Source organism: Loxodonta africana, chromosome 24, assembly GCF_030014295.1.
Source record: "Loxodonta africana isolate mLoxAfr1 chromosome 24, mLoxAfr1.hap2, whole genome shotgun sequence".
In the NCBI taxonomy this organism is placed as follows: Eukaryota; Metazoa; Chordata; class Mammalia; order Proboscidea; family Elephantidae; genus Loxodonta; species Loxodonta africana.
Window position 1 is genome coordinate 9,999,443 of NC_087365.1, and position 18,656 is coordinate 10,018,098.

At 43.0% G+C, this 18,656-nt stretch overlaps 2 protein-coding genes across 3 annotated transcripts in view; both read right to left on the reverse strand.

Annotated features, from left to right (window-relative positions):
• KAT14 (lysine acetyltransferase 14) overlaps positions 1-2,709 on the reverse strand; it is a 54,293-nt gene extending 51,584 nt beyond the window's left edge. Inside the window, exons 1-3 of one of the 2 annotated variants that reach the window (XM_064275751.1) lie at positions 2,450-2,709; positions 475-593; positions 130-219 (exon numbers count right to left, since the gene is read on the reverse strand). In XM_064275751.1, coding sequence (XP_064131821.1) covers positions 130-219; positions 475-593; positions 2,450-2,708 — 468 coding nt within the window. In that variant the 5' untranslated portion in view covers position 2,709. The remainder of the gene's footprint in view (positions 1-129; positions 220-474; positions 594-2,449) is intronic. The other variant, XM_010591515.3, reaches the window with a different exon arrangement.
• A 290-nt stretch (positions 2,710-2,999) lies between these two features.
• Positions 3,000-7,177, reverse strand: LOC100676511 (protein PET117 homolog, mitochondrial). The gene is made up of 2 exons (XM_003411403.4): positions 7,042-7,177; positions 3,000-3,158 (listed from the first exon to the last, which is right to left on the reverse strand). The coding sequence occupies exons 1-2, from the start codon at positions 7,135-7,137 to the stop codon at positions 3,009-3,011; spliced, it is 246 nt and encodes an 81-aa protein (XP_003411451.1). The 5' UTR covers positions 7,138-7,177; the 3' UTR covers positions 3,000-3,008.
• Between the last annotated feature and the right edge of the window lie 11,479 nt (positions 7,178-18,656).

Sequence of the window (18,656 nt, forward strand, 5' to 3'; positions counted from 1 at the left end):
AGGAATACCACAAACGGGCAGCCCTAGAGAACGGAAGTTTATTTTCTCACAGTTCGGGAGGCTAGAAGTCTGCCCTCGGAGTGTGACTCCAGGGGGAGGTCCTTCCTTGTCTATTTCAGCTTCTCGTACCTGACAGCACTCCTTGGTACTCCCGAGCTTGTAGATGCATCTGTCTCTTTCATCTGTCTTCCTCTTCCCCGTGTGTGTGCCTGTTCTGTTCTTTTTATAATTAAAAACTGGTTAGGTTTAGGATCTGCCCTATACTGGTACGACCTCATTAACATAACAAATGAAGGACCCTATTTCTAAAGGATCACATCCACAGGTACAAGGGTCAGAAATTCAATACCTATTTTTGGGGGACACAATTCAATCCATAATATCCCTCAAAACAACATTTTCTTTAGATACTTATCCAAAGAAGTCTCTTGGGGAATCCACCACATGAATTCTAGAAAAGAACTTTTTGCTCACCTGCTGCCATGTTAGCTTCAGCCTTTCGTACTGCTCCTTGCCACCTTCGGAACAATCGGAACAAGTAAACCTAAAAAAGTTATCACCCTTAAGGTAACTGATCTGTTCCCTCAGCTGACCTAGGAGAAAACAAACAGTCACATTATAGGGTTACCTGGATGGCAGCAGTAGCCCAAAGGGTTCAACAATTTATCAGCCAGGTCTTCCACGTTTCCCGTGCTGTGTTTTTTCTCTTTTCATGCAACTCACAACAGCAGAAGGAAGGAGTGAGAAGAGGGTGGAGGAGAAGGATTTTATTTTTCTAGCATCAAGGGCATGCCCAGTAATACCTGCTGTTTCTTAACTTCAGGGTTAAGGTACTGAAAAGGCAGGTAATATTGCTCTAACTGGACTTTCCAACTGTTACCTTCCAGACTCCTCTAAGTAGGTCTCTTCACGCATTCTTTCCAAAGCATCTGAGCTCCATGGTGCCAAGCGCTGGACGAGGAGCCAGGAATACAATGCACAGGACAGCGCCTGCTCTCCCTCCCGGGTTTACAAACTCCATGAGGCCTACATTCAAGCAGGTGATCACAGTAGCAGGGTGGGTCTCCATCCTCATTGAGCAGCAGTCACCAGGGAGTTACTGTTTGTTTTTAATGTGCCTAGGCCCTCCCTCCCACCCCCAGATGAACGGACACCATCTCCAGGAGCAGGGCTGGGCTGACACTCTGTAAGAACCAGAATGTGGTTATGTGTCACAGAGCAGTGTGAGACACGTACTAAGGGTGCCCAAACTATCCCAGGGAGACAGGAAAGCTTGGAAAAGTGAGGTTGGTGGGGACAGAGGGATAACTAGGAACCGGTCAGATGAGGACGGGTGCCTGTGGGCGGGGGGAGAGGGTGGGAATGGCATGGAGGCTGTGGAGCTACAGAGTTGAGGAAATAAAAATGTTCCAAGTCCTAGGGATAACAACTGTGTATGGAGAATTAAAAGCTCAGCCTGACTGCAAAGTTCTACTTACGCCTGGGGTGGGGAGGATACCAAGGAGAGAGATTAAAGAAAGCAGCAGGACCTGAACACCCTATAAATTCAATAAGGCAGTTTAAAATGTATCCCGTGAGGACAAGCGGAAAGTCATGTTTAGGCAAAATAATTAATAAGCAGTGAGAGCTCAGAAGCAAAAAATGAGCTAATAAGTAGTAAATTCTAGGTTTGTTTTCTGTGAAAGTGTTACTATTAACTTCTTAACAGTAACAGTTAAATTTACTTCAACACAAATAGTTCCACCCACCAGGAAATTATCTGCTTCACAATAAAATATGTATAAATGTCTCTGACCCAGGTACAGAATCTACTGCACAAAGAATTTCTCCAGCACATATTACAAAAATCCAGTTTTGGTAAGAATCATACGATGGCAGGCAAGGCCCGCTCTTGAGAACCAGGAACTGGCAGGTGGCCCTCTCAAGACTGGGGAAATCAGGGGAGCACCTATGTGTATCTCTTGTCAGCAAATCAAGGAGGCCAGCAAGAAATGGAAAATAAGACTGCTTCTAGCAATAGGGAACAAAACACCTTTAACCTAATTCTGACCTCACTTCAGCATATAATAATTCTCCATTTAGGTTATACAGTAACAGAGCAATTTTTAAGAATCTGAACTTTAATTCTACACTGGGAAAATCTGGCTCCAATTGCAAACATGATCTTCTTAGAAAAATGTGGCTAATTCTTTAGGAACACAGGATCTCCAACTTTCTAGTTTTGATGGGTTACCATCAAGTGTGCTAACTTAAAAATGTGACAAGTTGACAGTAATTTTTATTAGTACAAATATGCCTCTGTTTTACACAAATTTATGGTCAGTTGACTAAATGATAAATAATTATCCTTTTATCCGGATCTATTCTACATTCATGTTACTTGCACAGGTTGGAAAAACACAGCTTCACATAGAAATCGATAAATCAAAGAAATTGAGAAGTTCCTTACTGGCCGGGATCCACTTTTGGCACTTGTCACAGAAGAAGGACAGCTGTTCCTCCATCCAGGACATGTCTCCTTCATCACTGTTGAGGGAATCCCCGCTCTGATCATGAGATAAGTCCACCGATGCCTGGTCTTCCGACTCTACGATCAGGAGCGTCTCCCCCTCCACTTCACCCTCCTCCAGTCCTTCCGAGGTAGATGTTCTTGTGGCTTCATCATCGTGTCGGCTTATCAGACTACCCAGGTGGATATTACTATCCATCTCTTCTCACCAGTTCAGGAGCGCTTTCCAGAAACAATCCCACGATCTGGACACTGAGCTTAAAGAGGCTGCCGCCAGGACCACACAAACAGAAACTCTTTAGTAGAGCATCTGCCCACAGACAAGAGGGTTTTTTAAGCACCAGTTTAGAATATGTGATCCACTGTTTGTTATCTGATCGAATTTCAAAGAATAGTGACCACAAAAAGGTCGAAGATGCTATCAAGCTGTTTACCATCCAAACAACATACACACATGCACGCTCAACACTGTCTGCCCCATCAGGATTTCATATTCAAGTCATGTTTTTTGAGGTCCTTTTGCCAATGACACCTCTTCTCTTTCAGCTTCAAGTTGCTCAGTCAAAACAATCTGTTCTGCCAAAAGACGGATGTTTTCTTTTTTCCGATTTTGCCGCTCAATATCTCTGATCACTCCATCACGAAGTCTCTAAAAATATAAAAAAGATCTCAGTAACACCTTGAACTGGTGGTTCCCATCCTCTGCCATTCAAATCCCAAAACAGTGTTACCAAAATTCACTTAAAACCTTCAGATTTCAAATACTAAAAACCCGATTTTAACTTTCTGTACAAATGTAAAATGTAATTTTTAAAAAATCATCAAATTAATTTGGCAATGTGGAACTACTACTCATCATATTTGAAGACATGCCTGAACAAGAAATTTAACTGATCTTGATGCTTCACATACTTGACAGAAGTTACTACAGTAACTCTGTGAACTGCTTTCCCGTTAGCAATTTTTCTAGCTGAATTATAAACATCAAAAGAAAAAAAAAATTACTAAAATCTGCAAGAAAGTGAAGAACCCGGCTCCCTCTCTATGCAAACAGAGAAAGTAAAAATTATACACAATTTACTAGTCAATTACATAACAGGGAGGGACCAAAAAAAAACCAACCCACTACTGTTGAGTCGATTCCAAGGAGCGGCTGGTGAATCTGAACTGCCAACCTTCTGATTAGCAGCCATAGCTCTCAATCACTGTGCCACCAGGCCTCCATAGAGAGAAAAAGGGGGGGACGGGGGGAAAGACTGCTATTACCACAGGAAAAAATAAAAGCCTATCAACAGTAGTTACCTTGATAAGCACTAAAAAGACAGGTAGAAAATTCCAGAATGTAGACCTGGTATCAAAGACAAGACTTTTTAAAACATCAATTCAGTCATTACTAATGACTAACACAACATGTGGTTTATAGATCACAAATATTCTATTCACTTTTTAATAGTGGCCTTGTGAGGTAGAATTACTGGGGGTGGGGCCCAGGTTGTGGGTTTTTAAAAAAATCACTATTGTATCTACTAAAAAAAACTCAACAAGTACCTACTTGCCGGACCTCTTCTGGGGCTACAGTGTCTTTTCAATTACACGAGAAGTGATAAATTTAAGAGTCTTCAGATTGATAAGTCAACTAGAAACTAACTTTTCTAAACCCTGTGCCTTTGAATGATCCCTCTAACTGAAACAAGAAATACAGCTATTCTACCCTCTCACAACACAGTTCTTCCTGCCCAGTGCTCTTACACCACGACACACTTACACACCCCAGCCCTCCCCACCCCTGAAGTCTACACCGTCCTCTGGAATCATTCTTTCCTCACCTGCCTCAGAAAGCCTATCCTTCTCTGAGACTTTAGCATATGGCTTATGGTCTTGCTCTCCACGCCATCATTTGCATCTTCCTCCAGGTTTCTATGTCTATGCTGCTGGCCTTACACATCCTATCCCTTGACCTCCACCCTCTCCCTTAAAAAAAAAACAGTTGCCTTCCAATCCACTCCGACTCATGGCAACCCCATGTCTATCAGTAGAACTGTGCTCCATAGGGTTTTTGATGGCCTTTTATAAGCAGATCACCAGGCCTTTCTTCCAAGGTGCCTCTGGGTGGATTTGAACTGCCAACCTTTTAGTTAGTAATCACCCAGCAACTCTGTGAGGATTAAAGATGATGTGTATAAAGTGCTTAGCACAGTGCCTAGTATATGGCAGACAGTCAAGAAACAAACAAAAACAGAACAATAGGAAACAACAGTCATTATTATATTTCTTGCTTTCTTAAACTTCAGACACACACCCCTTGCCAATCATTTGACCTCGTCTAGAACATAAATTCATAATAAATGATCAGATGTAAAATAAACACAGGTTATTCTGGTCAATCGTCTCTCTGTCTCTAACTTCCAAGTATCTCACAGGAGGAATTCTAAATAGCTCTGCTCTTCCACTGTCTAACACGGTGGCTCCTGACCCTGGATGCAAGCTAGAATCCCTTGGGTCACTTTTAAAACATACCTAAGCCAGCTTCCCATTCCCCATTCTCGTTTGTCAGGTATGGGGTGGGGTCCAAGCCCCAGTCATACTGTGAAAACTTCCCAGGGACATCTGATGTGTGTGCAGAATCAAGCTCTAACCCATTCTTACCCCAGAAACCAAAACCAAAGCCACTGCCATCAAGTCAACTCTGACTCATAGAGACCCCGTAGGACAGAGCAGAACTGCCCCACGGAGTTTCCAAGGAGCGGCTGGTCGATCCAAACTGCCGACCTTTTGGTTGGCGCTGAGCTCTTAACCACTGTGCCACCAGGGCTCCCCTTCCCCCATACTCTGAAACTGACTTCAATGACCCCAGAACTACATCTGACATACCCACACTATCACTATCCTCTACTCCATCTTGTATTTTCTCACCATCTTTTCATCACCATCTTTTCCTTTTCCTTCTTAGAGGGAGTCCCTGCCTCTACTCCAAAACCTATTCCTCAGGCTCCCTACTTTAATCCCGTCTCTCCAAGTCTCTTCCCTGCCCTTTCATCATTAATCACCTCATCCCCTCCTCAAAATGCTCGAGCCAGCACTCCCTCTGATTTCTACAGTGTGATCACAGAGAACAAACATCTCATCTGCTAGACTCTGTAAACCTAGCACATAGCACAGTCCAGGGGCAGACAATTCCAGAGAAGACCAAACTCTTCATTCGCTCATACTCCCATCCTTGGCAAACTAGGGTCAACCCCAACACATGCGAAAGTGTTATCTGAAAGTCTGCCAACGACCCAGTCGCGGGGTCATCACACTCCACACCCAGCACTGTTGCGAATTTCACAGACATTCAAGCAGCTGTTTCCTTACCACCGTTTTCCCAAAACGCCTAGTGGCATGCGTGACACACACGGGTCATGAAACGTTTGCCAACTTGAATAAGACGACACGAAGTGAGAGAAACAGAAAGACAGTCAGTCCACTGATGAGAAACTCATACATATTTCCAAAAACAAAAATATCAAGAAGAAAATGTGGAGGTTAGTATCTCTATCGCTCCCAGAAATCTAGTTTCCACAGCAAAACTGCCCCCTAAAAAAAAAAGAAAAAGACAAACATCTCAACAAAGTTCCCAGGTTAAAGGTGAGTTCGGGGGAGTCTCCTTTATCAAAGGACCGAATCATTAACGTTTCAACACATAAGTTTTAGCCCCATTCTGGGGCCTGCGGGTGGAGAGACCAAGGAAACCTCCCTCCTGCCCTCCACTTTGAGCTAGCCCAAAGGAGACGCTGAAAGGTCTGTTTCACTGCAAACAGGTCGGCCGCCCATCCAAGAGCCCGCCTGCGGACAGCAAGCCAACGGTTGCCCAAGGGCCACGGATCCAGGTGGAGACGCGTACTGGGGTCCCCGGGCTTCCAGGACGCACAGGGGCCGCGGCGGGACCTGCAGTGAGGGGGCGGAGGCTGGGCCGCGCCCTCGGGGAGGAGAGGTCAGAACGAGGGGAGATGGGGGGGGAGGAGAGAGGGGGAAGGGGAGGGGAGGAGAAGGGGAGGGGGAGAAAAAAGGGTAGGGGGAGGGGAGGGGAAGGAGGAGAGGAGGGGAGGTCGGGGCGAGGGGAGACGCGAGGAGGGGGAGAGGGAGGAGGGGGAGGGGGAGAGGGAGGAGGGGGAAGGAAGGAGAAGTGAAGCGGAGAAAAAAGGATGGGGGAGGGGGAGGGGAGGGGAAGGAGGAGGGGAGGGGAGGTCGGAGCGAGCGGAGATGCGAGGGGGAGGGGAGGGGAGGAGAAGGGGAGGAGAAGAAGAAAGGCGAGGGGGAGGGGAGGAGGACGGAGAGAGGGAGGAGGGAGAGGGGGAGAGGGAGGGGAGGAGAAGGGGAGGGGGAGGCGAGGTCGGGGCGAGGGGAGACGCGAGGAGGGGGAGGAGGAGCGGAGGGGGAGGAAGGCACGGAGGACGGCGGAGCAGGAGGAGGGAATCGCGCCGAGAGGCGAGCGGAGGCCCCAAGGCCGCTGTCGCGCGCCGGCCCCGGAGGAGCTGGCACGTGACACCGACCTGCTGGTCCTGACGCTGCTTCAGATGCACGCCGACCACGGTGGCCGCCGTCAGCAGCACCGAGAGGCCTAGCACCGCCTTCGAGCTCCTCGACATGCCCGCGCCAGCGGTCGCCGACTCCGTCTCCCGGCCCGACGCGCCCCGGCAGCCGCCAAGCGCGCGTCACTGCCGGTTCAGGCCAGGCTCGACCCCTCGAGCGCAGAGCCCCGGTCGCTCCGCACGGCCCCCGCCGCCGCCAGGCGCGAGCAATCGAGAGCAGAGCACCGCGCGGCGCCCCGCGGGTGGCGGAGAGGCTTCCGGAGGGCGCGCGGGGCAGGACGGGCTCGGTTCCCGGGGCGGGGGCCGTAGGAAAGGAGGAGCCCCCCCCACCGCCCTCTCCCGCGGGCGACAGTGCCTCGCCGGGGCGGAGATCTCAGGGCCGAGCAGGTCTCAGTTCTGAGCACGACCCCCAAGGCGGGGAGTACGGGGCGCAGGCAGGACCCCCACTGAGGCACCTTACTGCCTCTCTCCCACCGCATCGCGTCTGAGCGTCGGGCTGACCCTGGCGCTTTGCTCCATACCGGATTTCACCTAAACGCAGCCCCTCATTGTCCCTTTGTCAGGAGCGGTGCAACCAGGAGGCCCATCGCTTTGTTTGGCAGCTTTGGGGGCGCGGGCTGGGAGTCCTCATGGAGTTTTTGCTTCGGGATCCATAATTAAACGTTGCAGACATGGTCACCTGCTTTCACCTTGCCGCTTTAAATGCCAGAGACTTCTGGCTAAAGAGCATGCTGAGCAGGGGCACCTCGCCTTCACATAAAAGCGCTGGGTTAGAGGTCAGGAAATCTGCCCTGGTCCCCGTTGCCCGTGGAATCCTTAGAGTTCACTTCGACACCCTTGGAGACTCAGTTTCCCCGTCAGTAAAACAAGATTCCTAGTGCCCACATTACTGGGACAACAAATGTTAGCGTGAAGTAATGCGCTGGGAATAGGACTGTACAAGCCCAAAACGGCTTGTTGGCAAGGGGCTTTTTGGTGCAAGGAAGGTGTCTTGTTCACTTCTCAGTAGGATAGAAAGAGGTGTGGCCTCCCCTAAACATTAAAGTAACTGATAGAGCAGTCCATGAAGAGGTCATCAAATCGTTCAGAGACAGAGCCCCCATAGCGTTGCATTAAAAATCCTGTTTTCTGGGCGTCCTACCCCCAGCTTTGCATTTGAATCCTACTTTTGCTTACAGGTTACATGTAAACCCCATTGCGCCTACAGAGTATGATTAAGAATGTTGGTGGCGATATCATGATAAATGGAGAAAAGATTGAATTTGTAAAGGTTTTAATTTTATTTGGATACACAATCAACACCCATGGAAGCAGCAGTCAAATCAAAGGACTGACTGTGTCGGTCAAATCTGCTGCAAAAGACCTCTTTAAAATGTTCACAAACAATGCTGTAACTTTGAGGACTAAGGTGCACTTGATCCAAGCCATGGTATTTTCAGTCGCCTCATATGCATGCAAAAGCTGGACTGTGAATAAGGAAGACCGAAGTAGAGTTGACAACTTTGAATTGTGTTGTTGGTGAAGAATATCGAATATTCCATGGACTGCTGGAAGAACAAACAAATCTGTCTTGGAAGTATAGATGGTATGCTCCTTGGAAAAGAGGATGGCCAGGCTTCGTCTCATGTGCTTTGGACATGTTATCAGGAGGAACCAATCCCTGGAGAAGGACATCACGCTTGGTAAGTGGAGAGTCATCAAAAAAGAGGAAGGTCCTCAGTGAGATGGATTTACACGGTGTCTGCAACAATGGGCTCAAGCATATGGCTATTCTATAGGCACGATTTCAAAATGCAATAGGATTGATTCCTGCCAAGAACAGCTAACAGAACTGAAGGTCCATTTAATCTGGAGAAGTTTGGAAGATGCCCTGGACCTAGAAAGGCAATACACTGAGTCTGGAGAATTGGCTAAGGGTTTTCACTGGTTGATTTTTGAAAGTAGATCACCAGACCTTTTGGGAAGCTCTGCCGAAACCTGTGCAGCATCATAGCAGCATGAAAGCCTCCACTGACAGACTGGTGGTGTCTGTGTATCAGGTGCGTTGGTCTGGAGTTGGACTCGAGTCATCGGAAGGTAACGGTCCCTGGATCATCAGAAGGGTCTAAGTGTTGCAGAACCAGTTCCCTTATATTTCCTTTGAATATAAATTTTACGTATCAGGATAGTGAAGATTTGTTGCACACTCACTTTGTTATTGATCACTCAGTGGAATTTTAAGCATAAAGTGATCCTGCTACATACGGGAAGCTTGTTGCTGGCTCTGCTATCATTTTTTTTTTTTTAATTGGAAGGGCTAGGTAAACCTGACCCTAACCATTGTGTTTTCAATCATCTCATATGCATGTGAAATCTGGACAATGAAAAAGGAAGGCTGAAGAAGAATTCATGCATTCGAACTGTGGTGATGGTGAAGATTATTGAACATATGGTGGATTTCCAGAAAAGCAAACAAGTCTCAGAAGAAATACAAGCAGGATCCTCCTTAGAAATAAGATGGCTACACTTTGGCTCTCTTGTTTTGAATATATCACCAAGAAAGACCAATTGCTAGAAAAGGACATCATTTTTTGGTTAAGTAGAGGGTCAGTGAAAACGAGGGAAAACCTCAATGAGATGGATTGGCACAATAGCAGCAACAATGGACTCATACATATCAACCATCATGAAGACGGCATAGGGCTGGGCAACGTTTTGTTCTGTTACACACAAGATAACCATGAGTCAGAGCCAAGTCAATGGCAACTAACAACAACGACAAAGCTATGCGCTCTTGGGCAAGTAAACTTGGTTTTACAAATTTTCTTCCATGAGTATAAAGTGGGGAAATTGTGGTTGTCTTCCTTTATTACAGAGGATTCTAAATTAATGAACAACCATTTGTTTGCTCACATGAGTCTCACTACAACCTCTGAAGGTTTGTGAGGCTCAAATGACATAATATATATGAAAGTGTTTTCTAAATGTTAAAGTGTAATAAAAATGCTCATCGATACAAAAAAAAAAGAATGTTGCTGACATAACTTATATGAACTCCCAACTTGTGGACCCCTTAAAAGTAACTTGTCTTCTCATCCTTGGGGAGCAGCTTTGGCGGCAGCAGCTCGTCAGTACAATGAAATAGAAGTGCCTTTTCTGTTCGCCCACCTCCGCCTGTCGTTTACTGAACAATACAAGTCACACCCGGTAGCATTTTTGGCAAGCCAGCCAGGAGTCTTCTGCTTGGTTCCTGAGGTGGATCAGACAAGACTGGCCCCAAAGTCTGGTGCCACTAGGAGATTTCTCTGGGAGACCTTGGAGCAGCTCTGAAAGCTGATCCACCCAGACCCAAAAGATGGCTCTGTGGGAGACACGAAAAACACACTTGGGTTGTTCGGTAAGTGCCTAGGTAAGGCCTTAGAAGAGTCCCAAGGAGCAGGAGGAATTGACCACTGAGGGCATAAAAGGCTTAGGTGCCTGTTACGTTAGCGCACCATGTAGGCTGTGTTAGCGTATAAGTGTGTGTATCCAGAGAATGGGGCACATTCAAAAGTTCGAGGAATGCAGTCCACTTAGATGCGTCCTTAAGAACAGGGAACAGAGACTCAAACAGGCATGGCTCTGGCAGCATGCTTGTCCCTTTCCTACTTTTGCCTCCTTAAATATATGCCTGATAAAACCTTTTTTTTTTTTTCGCTTTACTAAACTTTGTAGTGTTTTCACCCTACAAGAGTTAGTGGTGTAGTCATTGCAGGGATTCTAAAGCCACAAATCCAGTCGACCTCGAGGAGATCTGGAAAGTAGAGCAGAAGCCGGCAAAAAAGAGATCCTAACTTCTGGACCCATGAGTTCACACTCCATGTCCTTTCGACACCGACAGGGTGAGTGCCCTTGGAAAACAAGCCTTTGCTTGTTCTTTTTGTGCTTTTTCTCATGTTTTCTTAAGTTTTGTTTGGCATATGTGTTTTGTAAACCAGCTGTTTGATTAAAGAGAATCTTTCTTAGATTTTTTTGCTTGATCGTTAGGTTAAGAGGGATGTTTACTAACTCTTTTGGTGAACTGCAGTTTACTGTCCGGATTCAGGTGCTTGAAACATTATAGAGACAATTCTATTTCCAAAGAGCTCTGGGTCACTATAAGCTGCAAAATTCAGGCGTGGGTCGGCCAGTAAAAGCCACTAAGGCAGTCACCAGCACTCATCACAAGCATTAAAAACTCCCGTGACAGGATGAAGTGGTCGTGAGACAGGCCGGAGCACTAGAGAAAACCTGGGAAACAGTGCTCCGTTTTGCCAGATTCTCAGGGAGAAGTGGTAACTGCATACCTGTTTTATGATACAGTTTCTCAATAAAAAATCACAATGTTAAAATTAAAATCATTAATAGCTACTTTAAAATACTTTCCAATTAAAGAAACTAGTATGTTTAAGGTCTAAAATAAGGTCTCTAGCCAACAAAATGAATTAAGTTAAAAAAAAAGGGAAAACTAAAAGCTTGAACTTTAGAGCTTAACATTTTTGATAAATGAGCCTGGATATCCCCCCACTACTGAGACATCGGTTTAGGGTTCATATTTAAAAACATTATAAACCAAACACACTAGAAGCAATTTAGAATTTCAGTGGCCACTTTGGGAAAATAAGCTTCCATTTGTGCTGTCTTTTCCTTTTTGGGGAGCTTTTGCTTGATGCTTAGTTTTTGTCAAAAGGTCTAATATTCCTCCATCTGAGTCTCTCCAAGTTAATAAGTTTTATTTGAAACTTGTTTTTTTGTTTTTTCTGCAAATTGAGTCAAGAGAGTGAGGCAGGGGCAAGATTAGGCCTCCCCAGCCCCCAGCGAAGAATTGATGGATTCATTTACAAAATTGCTAAAGATCTTTGGTGTTTACTCAGTAGATAGTCCTTCAAAATGTCTCGGTCAACTTAAACATATGTAAGTGAATGGGGATGACTCAATTTTGTCTTCCCTGAGTCAAGAGAGTAAGGATGAGACAGGATCAGGCCTCCCCAGCCCCCAGTCTCTTAACTCATACAGCTCCAAGGAAGCTTTTAAAGGCCCCTTCCAACTATGTAGAAACTTTTTAAGAGAAAATAAATGAGAACAAATTGCTGCTTTCATATAGTTACCAAAACTAGATAGATTTCAATCATAAAAGAACTGTAAACAGGTTCTCTCTATTGTAAGAGAACTCTAAAAGGCAAAAAATAAAAATCACAATGAGACATACCTGAAATGGCCTAGAAAAATGTTACCACCCCTAGCCACAGACTTAAGGTGATATCCATCTCAATGAATCAGTCAGTTGAACAGAAATTTTGTGATTTCCAAAGCTGGTTGATAAAATCTCTAAGGGCTAAAACTAGACCGAGAAAAATAGTAAAATTTAAATAAAAGCTTGAAATGTGTGAACAAACTTCAACAGTTATGTTTTATGGTATACAAGCTTAAAAGAATTTCCAAGACCCTTTAGGTAACTTACAGATATTATATTGAGTAAATAGATATTTGTCATAATTTAAGTTTATATACTTTTGCTTTTTATAGCATGTATATATAAAATCTTTGGGTTTGCTAATGAGTGTGTTCATTTTGAGACAGATAGGGTTAACTGTGCTGGTGGAACAAAAGAGCTGTTAAAAGATTACCATCTAGAAGCTGGGTAAACAGAAACCACACCCTGTCAACATGAGATAAGGTTGAAACAACTTGAGAATTACTATCTCCTTCTTAGTGTTTTTCTAGACCCTTCCCTCTTTACAGGCTTCCGCATGTGCAGGAGAACACAGTATGACCTCCGTTTAACCTTCCTTAGCCCTCCGAAGATGGCAATGTAGTACCAAAGATCAGTGCGCTTGGACTATATCCCATAATAAGTGATGCGATGGGCTGCCAAGAGAACTCCATCTTGAATATCAGCGGGTTCCATCTTGGATTCCAGATGCACGTGCAACCTAATTAACCACACCGCCATTCTGAGAAGCACCCGCCCCTTGAAAGAAGCCCACTAAATATTCATTACTCTGTTGTCTCCACCGAACGCATATAAGCCCTAGCCTTGCTTCTCTTTCCAAGTCAGTCTTTTGGAGAGGATTAGTCCCCCACTGACTCCTTTTGCTTGACTCAAGCAAAATAAAGCTTGCTGAAGATAAAATTTGTCTTTTGCATGTATTCTTACTCTGGAAAAGACAAGGACCCTTTGTGTCCAATTGATAACAATTTTGCCATTTTAAAAGGATGGACTATGAGATATAGAACAAAGACAACATTTAAGAGGTTTATTAAAAAGAAATCATTTAACATGATCAAAAGTTTGTCTGACTAAAGTTTAATGGTTTAATTTTTGAGATTTTTAGGAGCTTTAACATTAAATAATGGAGCCCTGGTGGTATGGTGGTTAAGTGTTTGCTAATCAAAAGGTCAGCAGTTCAAATCCACCAAGCGGCTCCTTGGAAACCCTGTGGGGCAGTTCTACTGTGATAAAGTTTTATCTGTCTGACTAAAGTTTAATGGTTTAATTTGTGAGATTTTTAGGCACTTTAACATTAAATAAGATATAAAACAAAGAATTGGGTTTCTCACTGTTGAAATAAAAAAAATTTTCTTTGATTTCTGAGTTAAAGGGTTAATTTGTTCCTTGTATAATCTACCTCAAAGACAAAAGTTCAGCCTTTCATTAGAATAAAATTCCTGAGTCAAAAACCAAGCCACAAGAGGAAAAAAAAATTTTTTTTTTTCGTGTAAAGGAACGGTTTATTTAGTATGTTATAAATTACATAAAGTGTGTAGTCAAAATCAAGAGATAACAACTGATTCTCCTGGGCCAAAATTTATATGTTAGTATTTCCTCTTATGTTTTTGCCTAATATTAGACAACAGATGCATAATATTGTGCCATAATTTTAGTATTATGCCTTTTATGCTAACTTGGCCACACACTTTATTTTCTTTTAATCTAACTCCAAAGTCAGTGATTTGACTGGGGCATTCACAATGTTTACGTATGAAGTCTTTTTATTACTATTCAGGTATTTAGAGGCTTGATAATCTTGGCATATTCTGACTATATGGTATTATGTGTCAAAATTATTATACAGTGTATTATATTTGAAGCTCTTTAAAAATAAGGTTAATCATTTAAAAATATTTTTGTCTAAAACTTTTTTTAAACTGATTTTATTAGGCTCTGAATTTTTATAGTTGAGTATTATGTTTATAAATTAATCATGGCCATATTAAGATTTGTTGTCTGCAGATAAATTTTTACTTTGCTGACTTGCTGAAAATGTTCGACCACAATATCTCAACAAAAAGATGGACTACATTAGACTTACGAAAAGAACTGTGACTAGTCTGAATCAAGATTTCTAAAACTCTTATATAGAAGCTGATGGGTTCACAGACCATGGCTGATCCAGAATCACATGGAACAGAAATTAACTACATAAGACTGAATGAAGGAACACTATGTGTTCTATGTCGGAATACTGCTGATGTTTTAAGGTCCTCCTTTCTGGATATAAGAAACCATTTTCCTTTCTCTTAAATTATTTAACTAATGTGTTAACTAAATTATCTAACTAATATTGTAACTCTTACAATATTAACATTTCTTATTGGTATACTTAGCACCGTTGTAAATATCATAACCAGAGAAGTGTCTGAAATTCATTTGAGTTATGATTTTACAAAATAGAATAGCATTAAATTTCCTATTAGTCCTCTCAAAAAAGCAGTTTTGTGACACTTCTGCTTCTAAGAAAGTGACTCATGACTGGTAATAGGTGAACCAAGGCCCCTTGCACTTGGGAAGAACACTTAGTATGTTTTAAACAGATTAACTGAAGACCTCCAACAGGAGAGGTTCATCCTGTATTATCTTGCTAATCATGTATTCTCTAATGAAAATTTGGTTGTCGTATGTGAATTTTTCCATACCTTCTGTTTCCCCTAGACAAACTTTGTGTGCTCTTTATGGACATATGTTTTTGTGTAGTGGATCCAACTATACCGGTTTAAATGATCCCTTTCCAACTGACAGTGAATTTACAGGGGCATTCTCTTGTTTAGATTCCCTGTGAGTGCATGGACAACACATTTTGAGAATTTTAAGATTACATTTAGATATTCATAGTTATCATGCTAGTAAATATTGAAAAGGTAATCCTAAATTGTTACACATTATAAAATGGGAGTCAAAAAAAAAAACAAAACATTGGTTCAATTCTCAGGGTGTGGTTGGTAGCTTTATTTCTTATTTTGGTATAGTTAAATTGAAAAAATATTTCCCAAGAAAGGGTAATCTGTACTGTGGCAAATACCTCTTGTTGTATTTAGAAAAATAACACAAGTGAAATAAAACAGGATGTTCACAAAATTAGAAAACAATCTACTTGGGTACACACTGTAACACCCTTGCAAACGCCAGATTTATTTGTCTAGTTACCGTCAAGAATAAATACATGAGCTAAATCACTATTGCAAGATATAATAATACTCTTAATCTGTACCCTGTTAGTAGTAGGCATAAATAAAACTTCTCTTCTATTGGTCTTACACACTTAAAAAAGCCTCAGGCTAAAATTTTTATGTACATTGAGTCTGCTCACTTCTGCAGTGTGATTGATAGGGAATGTTACTTTTACTTAAGATCCTGGTGAAAAACAGCACCATGAGTTTAAAGAGCCTGCCATGGCCACTATCTAGGGGCTTGACTAAGTCCAGGTATTAATCATCAATGCGTTATCTCCCATCTCCAATCAAAAGAAAAGATTGATTTAGGAGCTAATATTGGAGTCATTATTCTCTGTCCTTGAGCATAAATAGTGTGATTCAGCTGGAGCTGGACTCACACGGACTCATAAAGACATATCAATTGGGCCCTGAGGTATGAAGACAATAGCTAGAACAATCTAAAAAAAAAAAAAAAATCGTTTGAGAAAACATTCACATATACAGAACATAAAAACCACTCTTTTTCTTTTAATATTTACTAAATAAAACCCAAAACCAAACCCATCCAATATATGTGGACTTTCTGGCAAAGTTTGCTGGCTTTTGCTTGGTCTGGATCCTCATCTGACCTCCAGTTCTTTGGACTTGAACTAGCAACTTAACCTGCTGATCTTCGAATTCCTCAGCCTCCACAGCCTGTGAGCCAGAGGCCTGCTGTCTGATCTGCCAATCTTGGGTTCACAAGCGTCTGTAGCTACATGAGTAAGGAGAAGCCTCCAGCCTGGCCCCTGGCCTTGGGACTTTCCAGCGTCTATAACCACATGAGCCATTTCCTTGATATAAATCTCTCTCTCTCTCTCTTAATATGTATATATGTTCTATATACACACACACACACATACTCTTAACTTGTTTTGCTTCTCTATAGAACCCAGCCTAAGACATTTGGTACTGAGAGTGGTTCTAGAGAAACAAAATTGTAGGGATGAGTTTTCTAAATTGTTTCTCAAATCTGGTTAGTCTTAAAGATGTTGACGACTCTGCTTCCAGCAGTAAGGAGGGCAATACTAATCTGTGCTGTGAGGAGGCAATAGAGATACACAAAATATCACCACGAATAGATCAAGTATTGGTGAGAGGCAAGGCTCTGGGTGATCACACGTTTGATACTCCTCTACAATTTTGCCAGAAGGAAAAGTATACGGAAAGTAGGATCGTTGGTCTTACTTTTGCTGGACAAAGTGGTGAAAGAAAGAGATGAGCTTAGGACTTAAGACTCACAGCTGAAGTGCTGCATAAATGACCTAAAAGTTACCACTTGCACCTTAAAAAAAGCCTTATTTCTTGTAGTAACAAAGCTGATATTGCTGAAAACCAAAACCAAGAGTCTTATCATAAGAGTGGCTGAATTACAACACCAATTGAATTACCAACCTCAAATCATGTCTGGAATTAAAGTGAGGGCATTGATTAGGAAGACAGGGGATCCTGAAACTTGGGATGGGGACATAAAGGCAGATAATCAGGAAGCTGGGAACACTGAGCCCCTAAATTCTGTTGAATCACTCCTGCCAGCAGAACCGGTCCTCTCACTCCCATCTGGAGAGATTACTCCATCTTTGTCTGCTAATCCACCCTCCCAGTAAAACCATTAGTTCCTCCACCCCCATATGATGAGATCAACCTAGCTGTGTCTAAAGAATCATCCATTGGCAAGGTACCTGAGTCATTGCCTAGGGCATCACCTGAGGCCAATGCCTTACAAGATAATGCTGAATGTTCTCAAAATACATCCCCAACATCCATTTTGGCACTTAGACCTATAATTAGACTTAAGTCCCAGCAAACCCCAAGTGATGAAGTACAAAGGATGACCCAGGAGGAGGTACGCTACACTGCAAAAGAACTGCTTGGCCTTCCCAATATGTACAAAAAAACTGGGAAATATGTGTGGGAATGGCTATTAGGGGTGTGGAATAATGATGCAAGGAACCTAAGATGGATTAGTCTGAGTTTATTGATATGGGCCCAGTAAGCACAGATTATTCATTTAATGTTTCTGCTCAAGAGATTAGGAAAGGATGTAATAGTTTATTTGGCTGGGTCTCTGAAGCATGGATTACACGGTGGCCCACACTAAATTGAGTTGAAGTGCCAGACCTACCTTTGTATACGGTAGAAAAAATCCAAAGGCTTAGGGAAATTGGCAGGTGTCATGGTTTGAATTGTGTCCCCCAATAATATGTGTCAACTTGGCTAGGCCATGATTCCCAGTATTATGTGATTGTCCACCATTTTGTCATCTATATGATTATCCTATGTGTTGTAAATCCTACTTCTATGACGTTAATGAGGCAGGATTAGAGGTAATTATGTTAATGAGGCAGGACTCAATCTATTAGATTAGGTTGTGTTTTAAGCCAATCTCCTTTGAGATATAAAAGAGAAGCAAGCAAAGAGACATGGGGACCTCCTACGACCAAGAAAGTAGAGCCAGGAGTACATGTCCTTTGGACCCAGGTTACTTGTGATGAGAAGCTCCTAGAGCAAGGAAAGACTAATGACAAGGACCTCCCCCAGAGCTGACAGAGAGATAATTCTTTCCCCGGGAGGTTGCACCCTGAATTCAGACTTCTAGCCTCCTAGACTGTGAGAGAATAAATTTCTCTTTGTTAAAGCCATCCACTTGTGGTATTTCTATTACAGCAGCTCTAGATAACTAAGACAGCACGGTAGAGTGGATTTATCAGGTTAGACCCACAGACCCACACATGGAGTGCCCAGAGGACACACTTTTTACCATGACAGTGAGAAACAAACTTGTGGAGGGATCCCCAGCATCCTTGAAGGCTGATGTGATTATTACTTTATGGAGTCAGATGTGACAGTGGAAACTGTCCTAACTGAATTAAGACACCTAACTACAATGGGGTTGATTGGATCCTGTACTAGTAGCGGCCAAGTGGCAGCACTCAATCGACAAAGACAAGAAGGCATGGTTACAGTAATGGACAGGGGAGTCAAAGCAGTAATCAGAATAGTCTGATTCATATGGACTTACAGCACTGGTTACTTAGTCATGGTGTCCCTAAGAGTGAATTAGATAGGAAATGTACTATTTACTTGATCTGTACAAAGGGATGAAT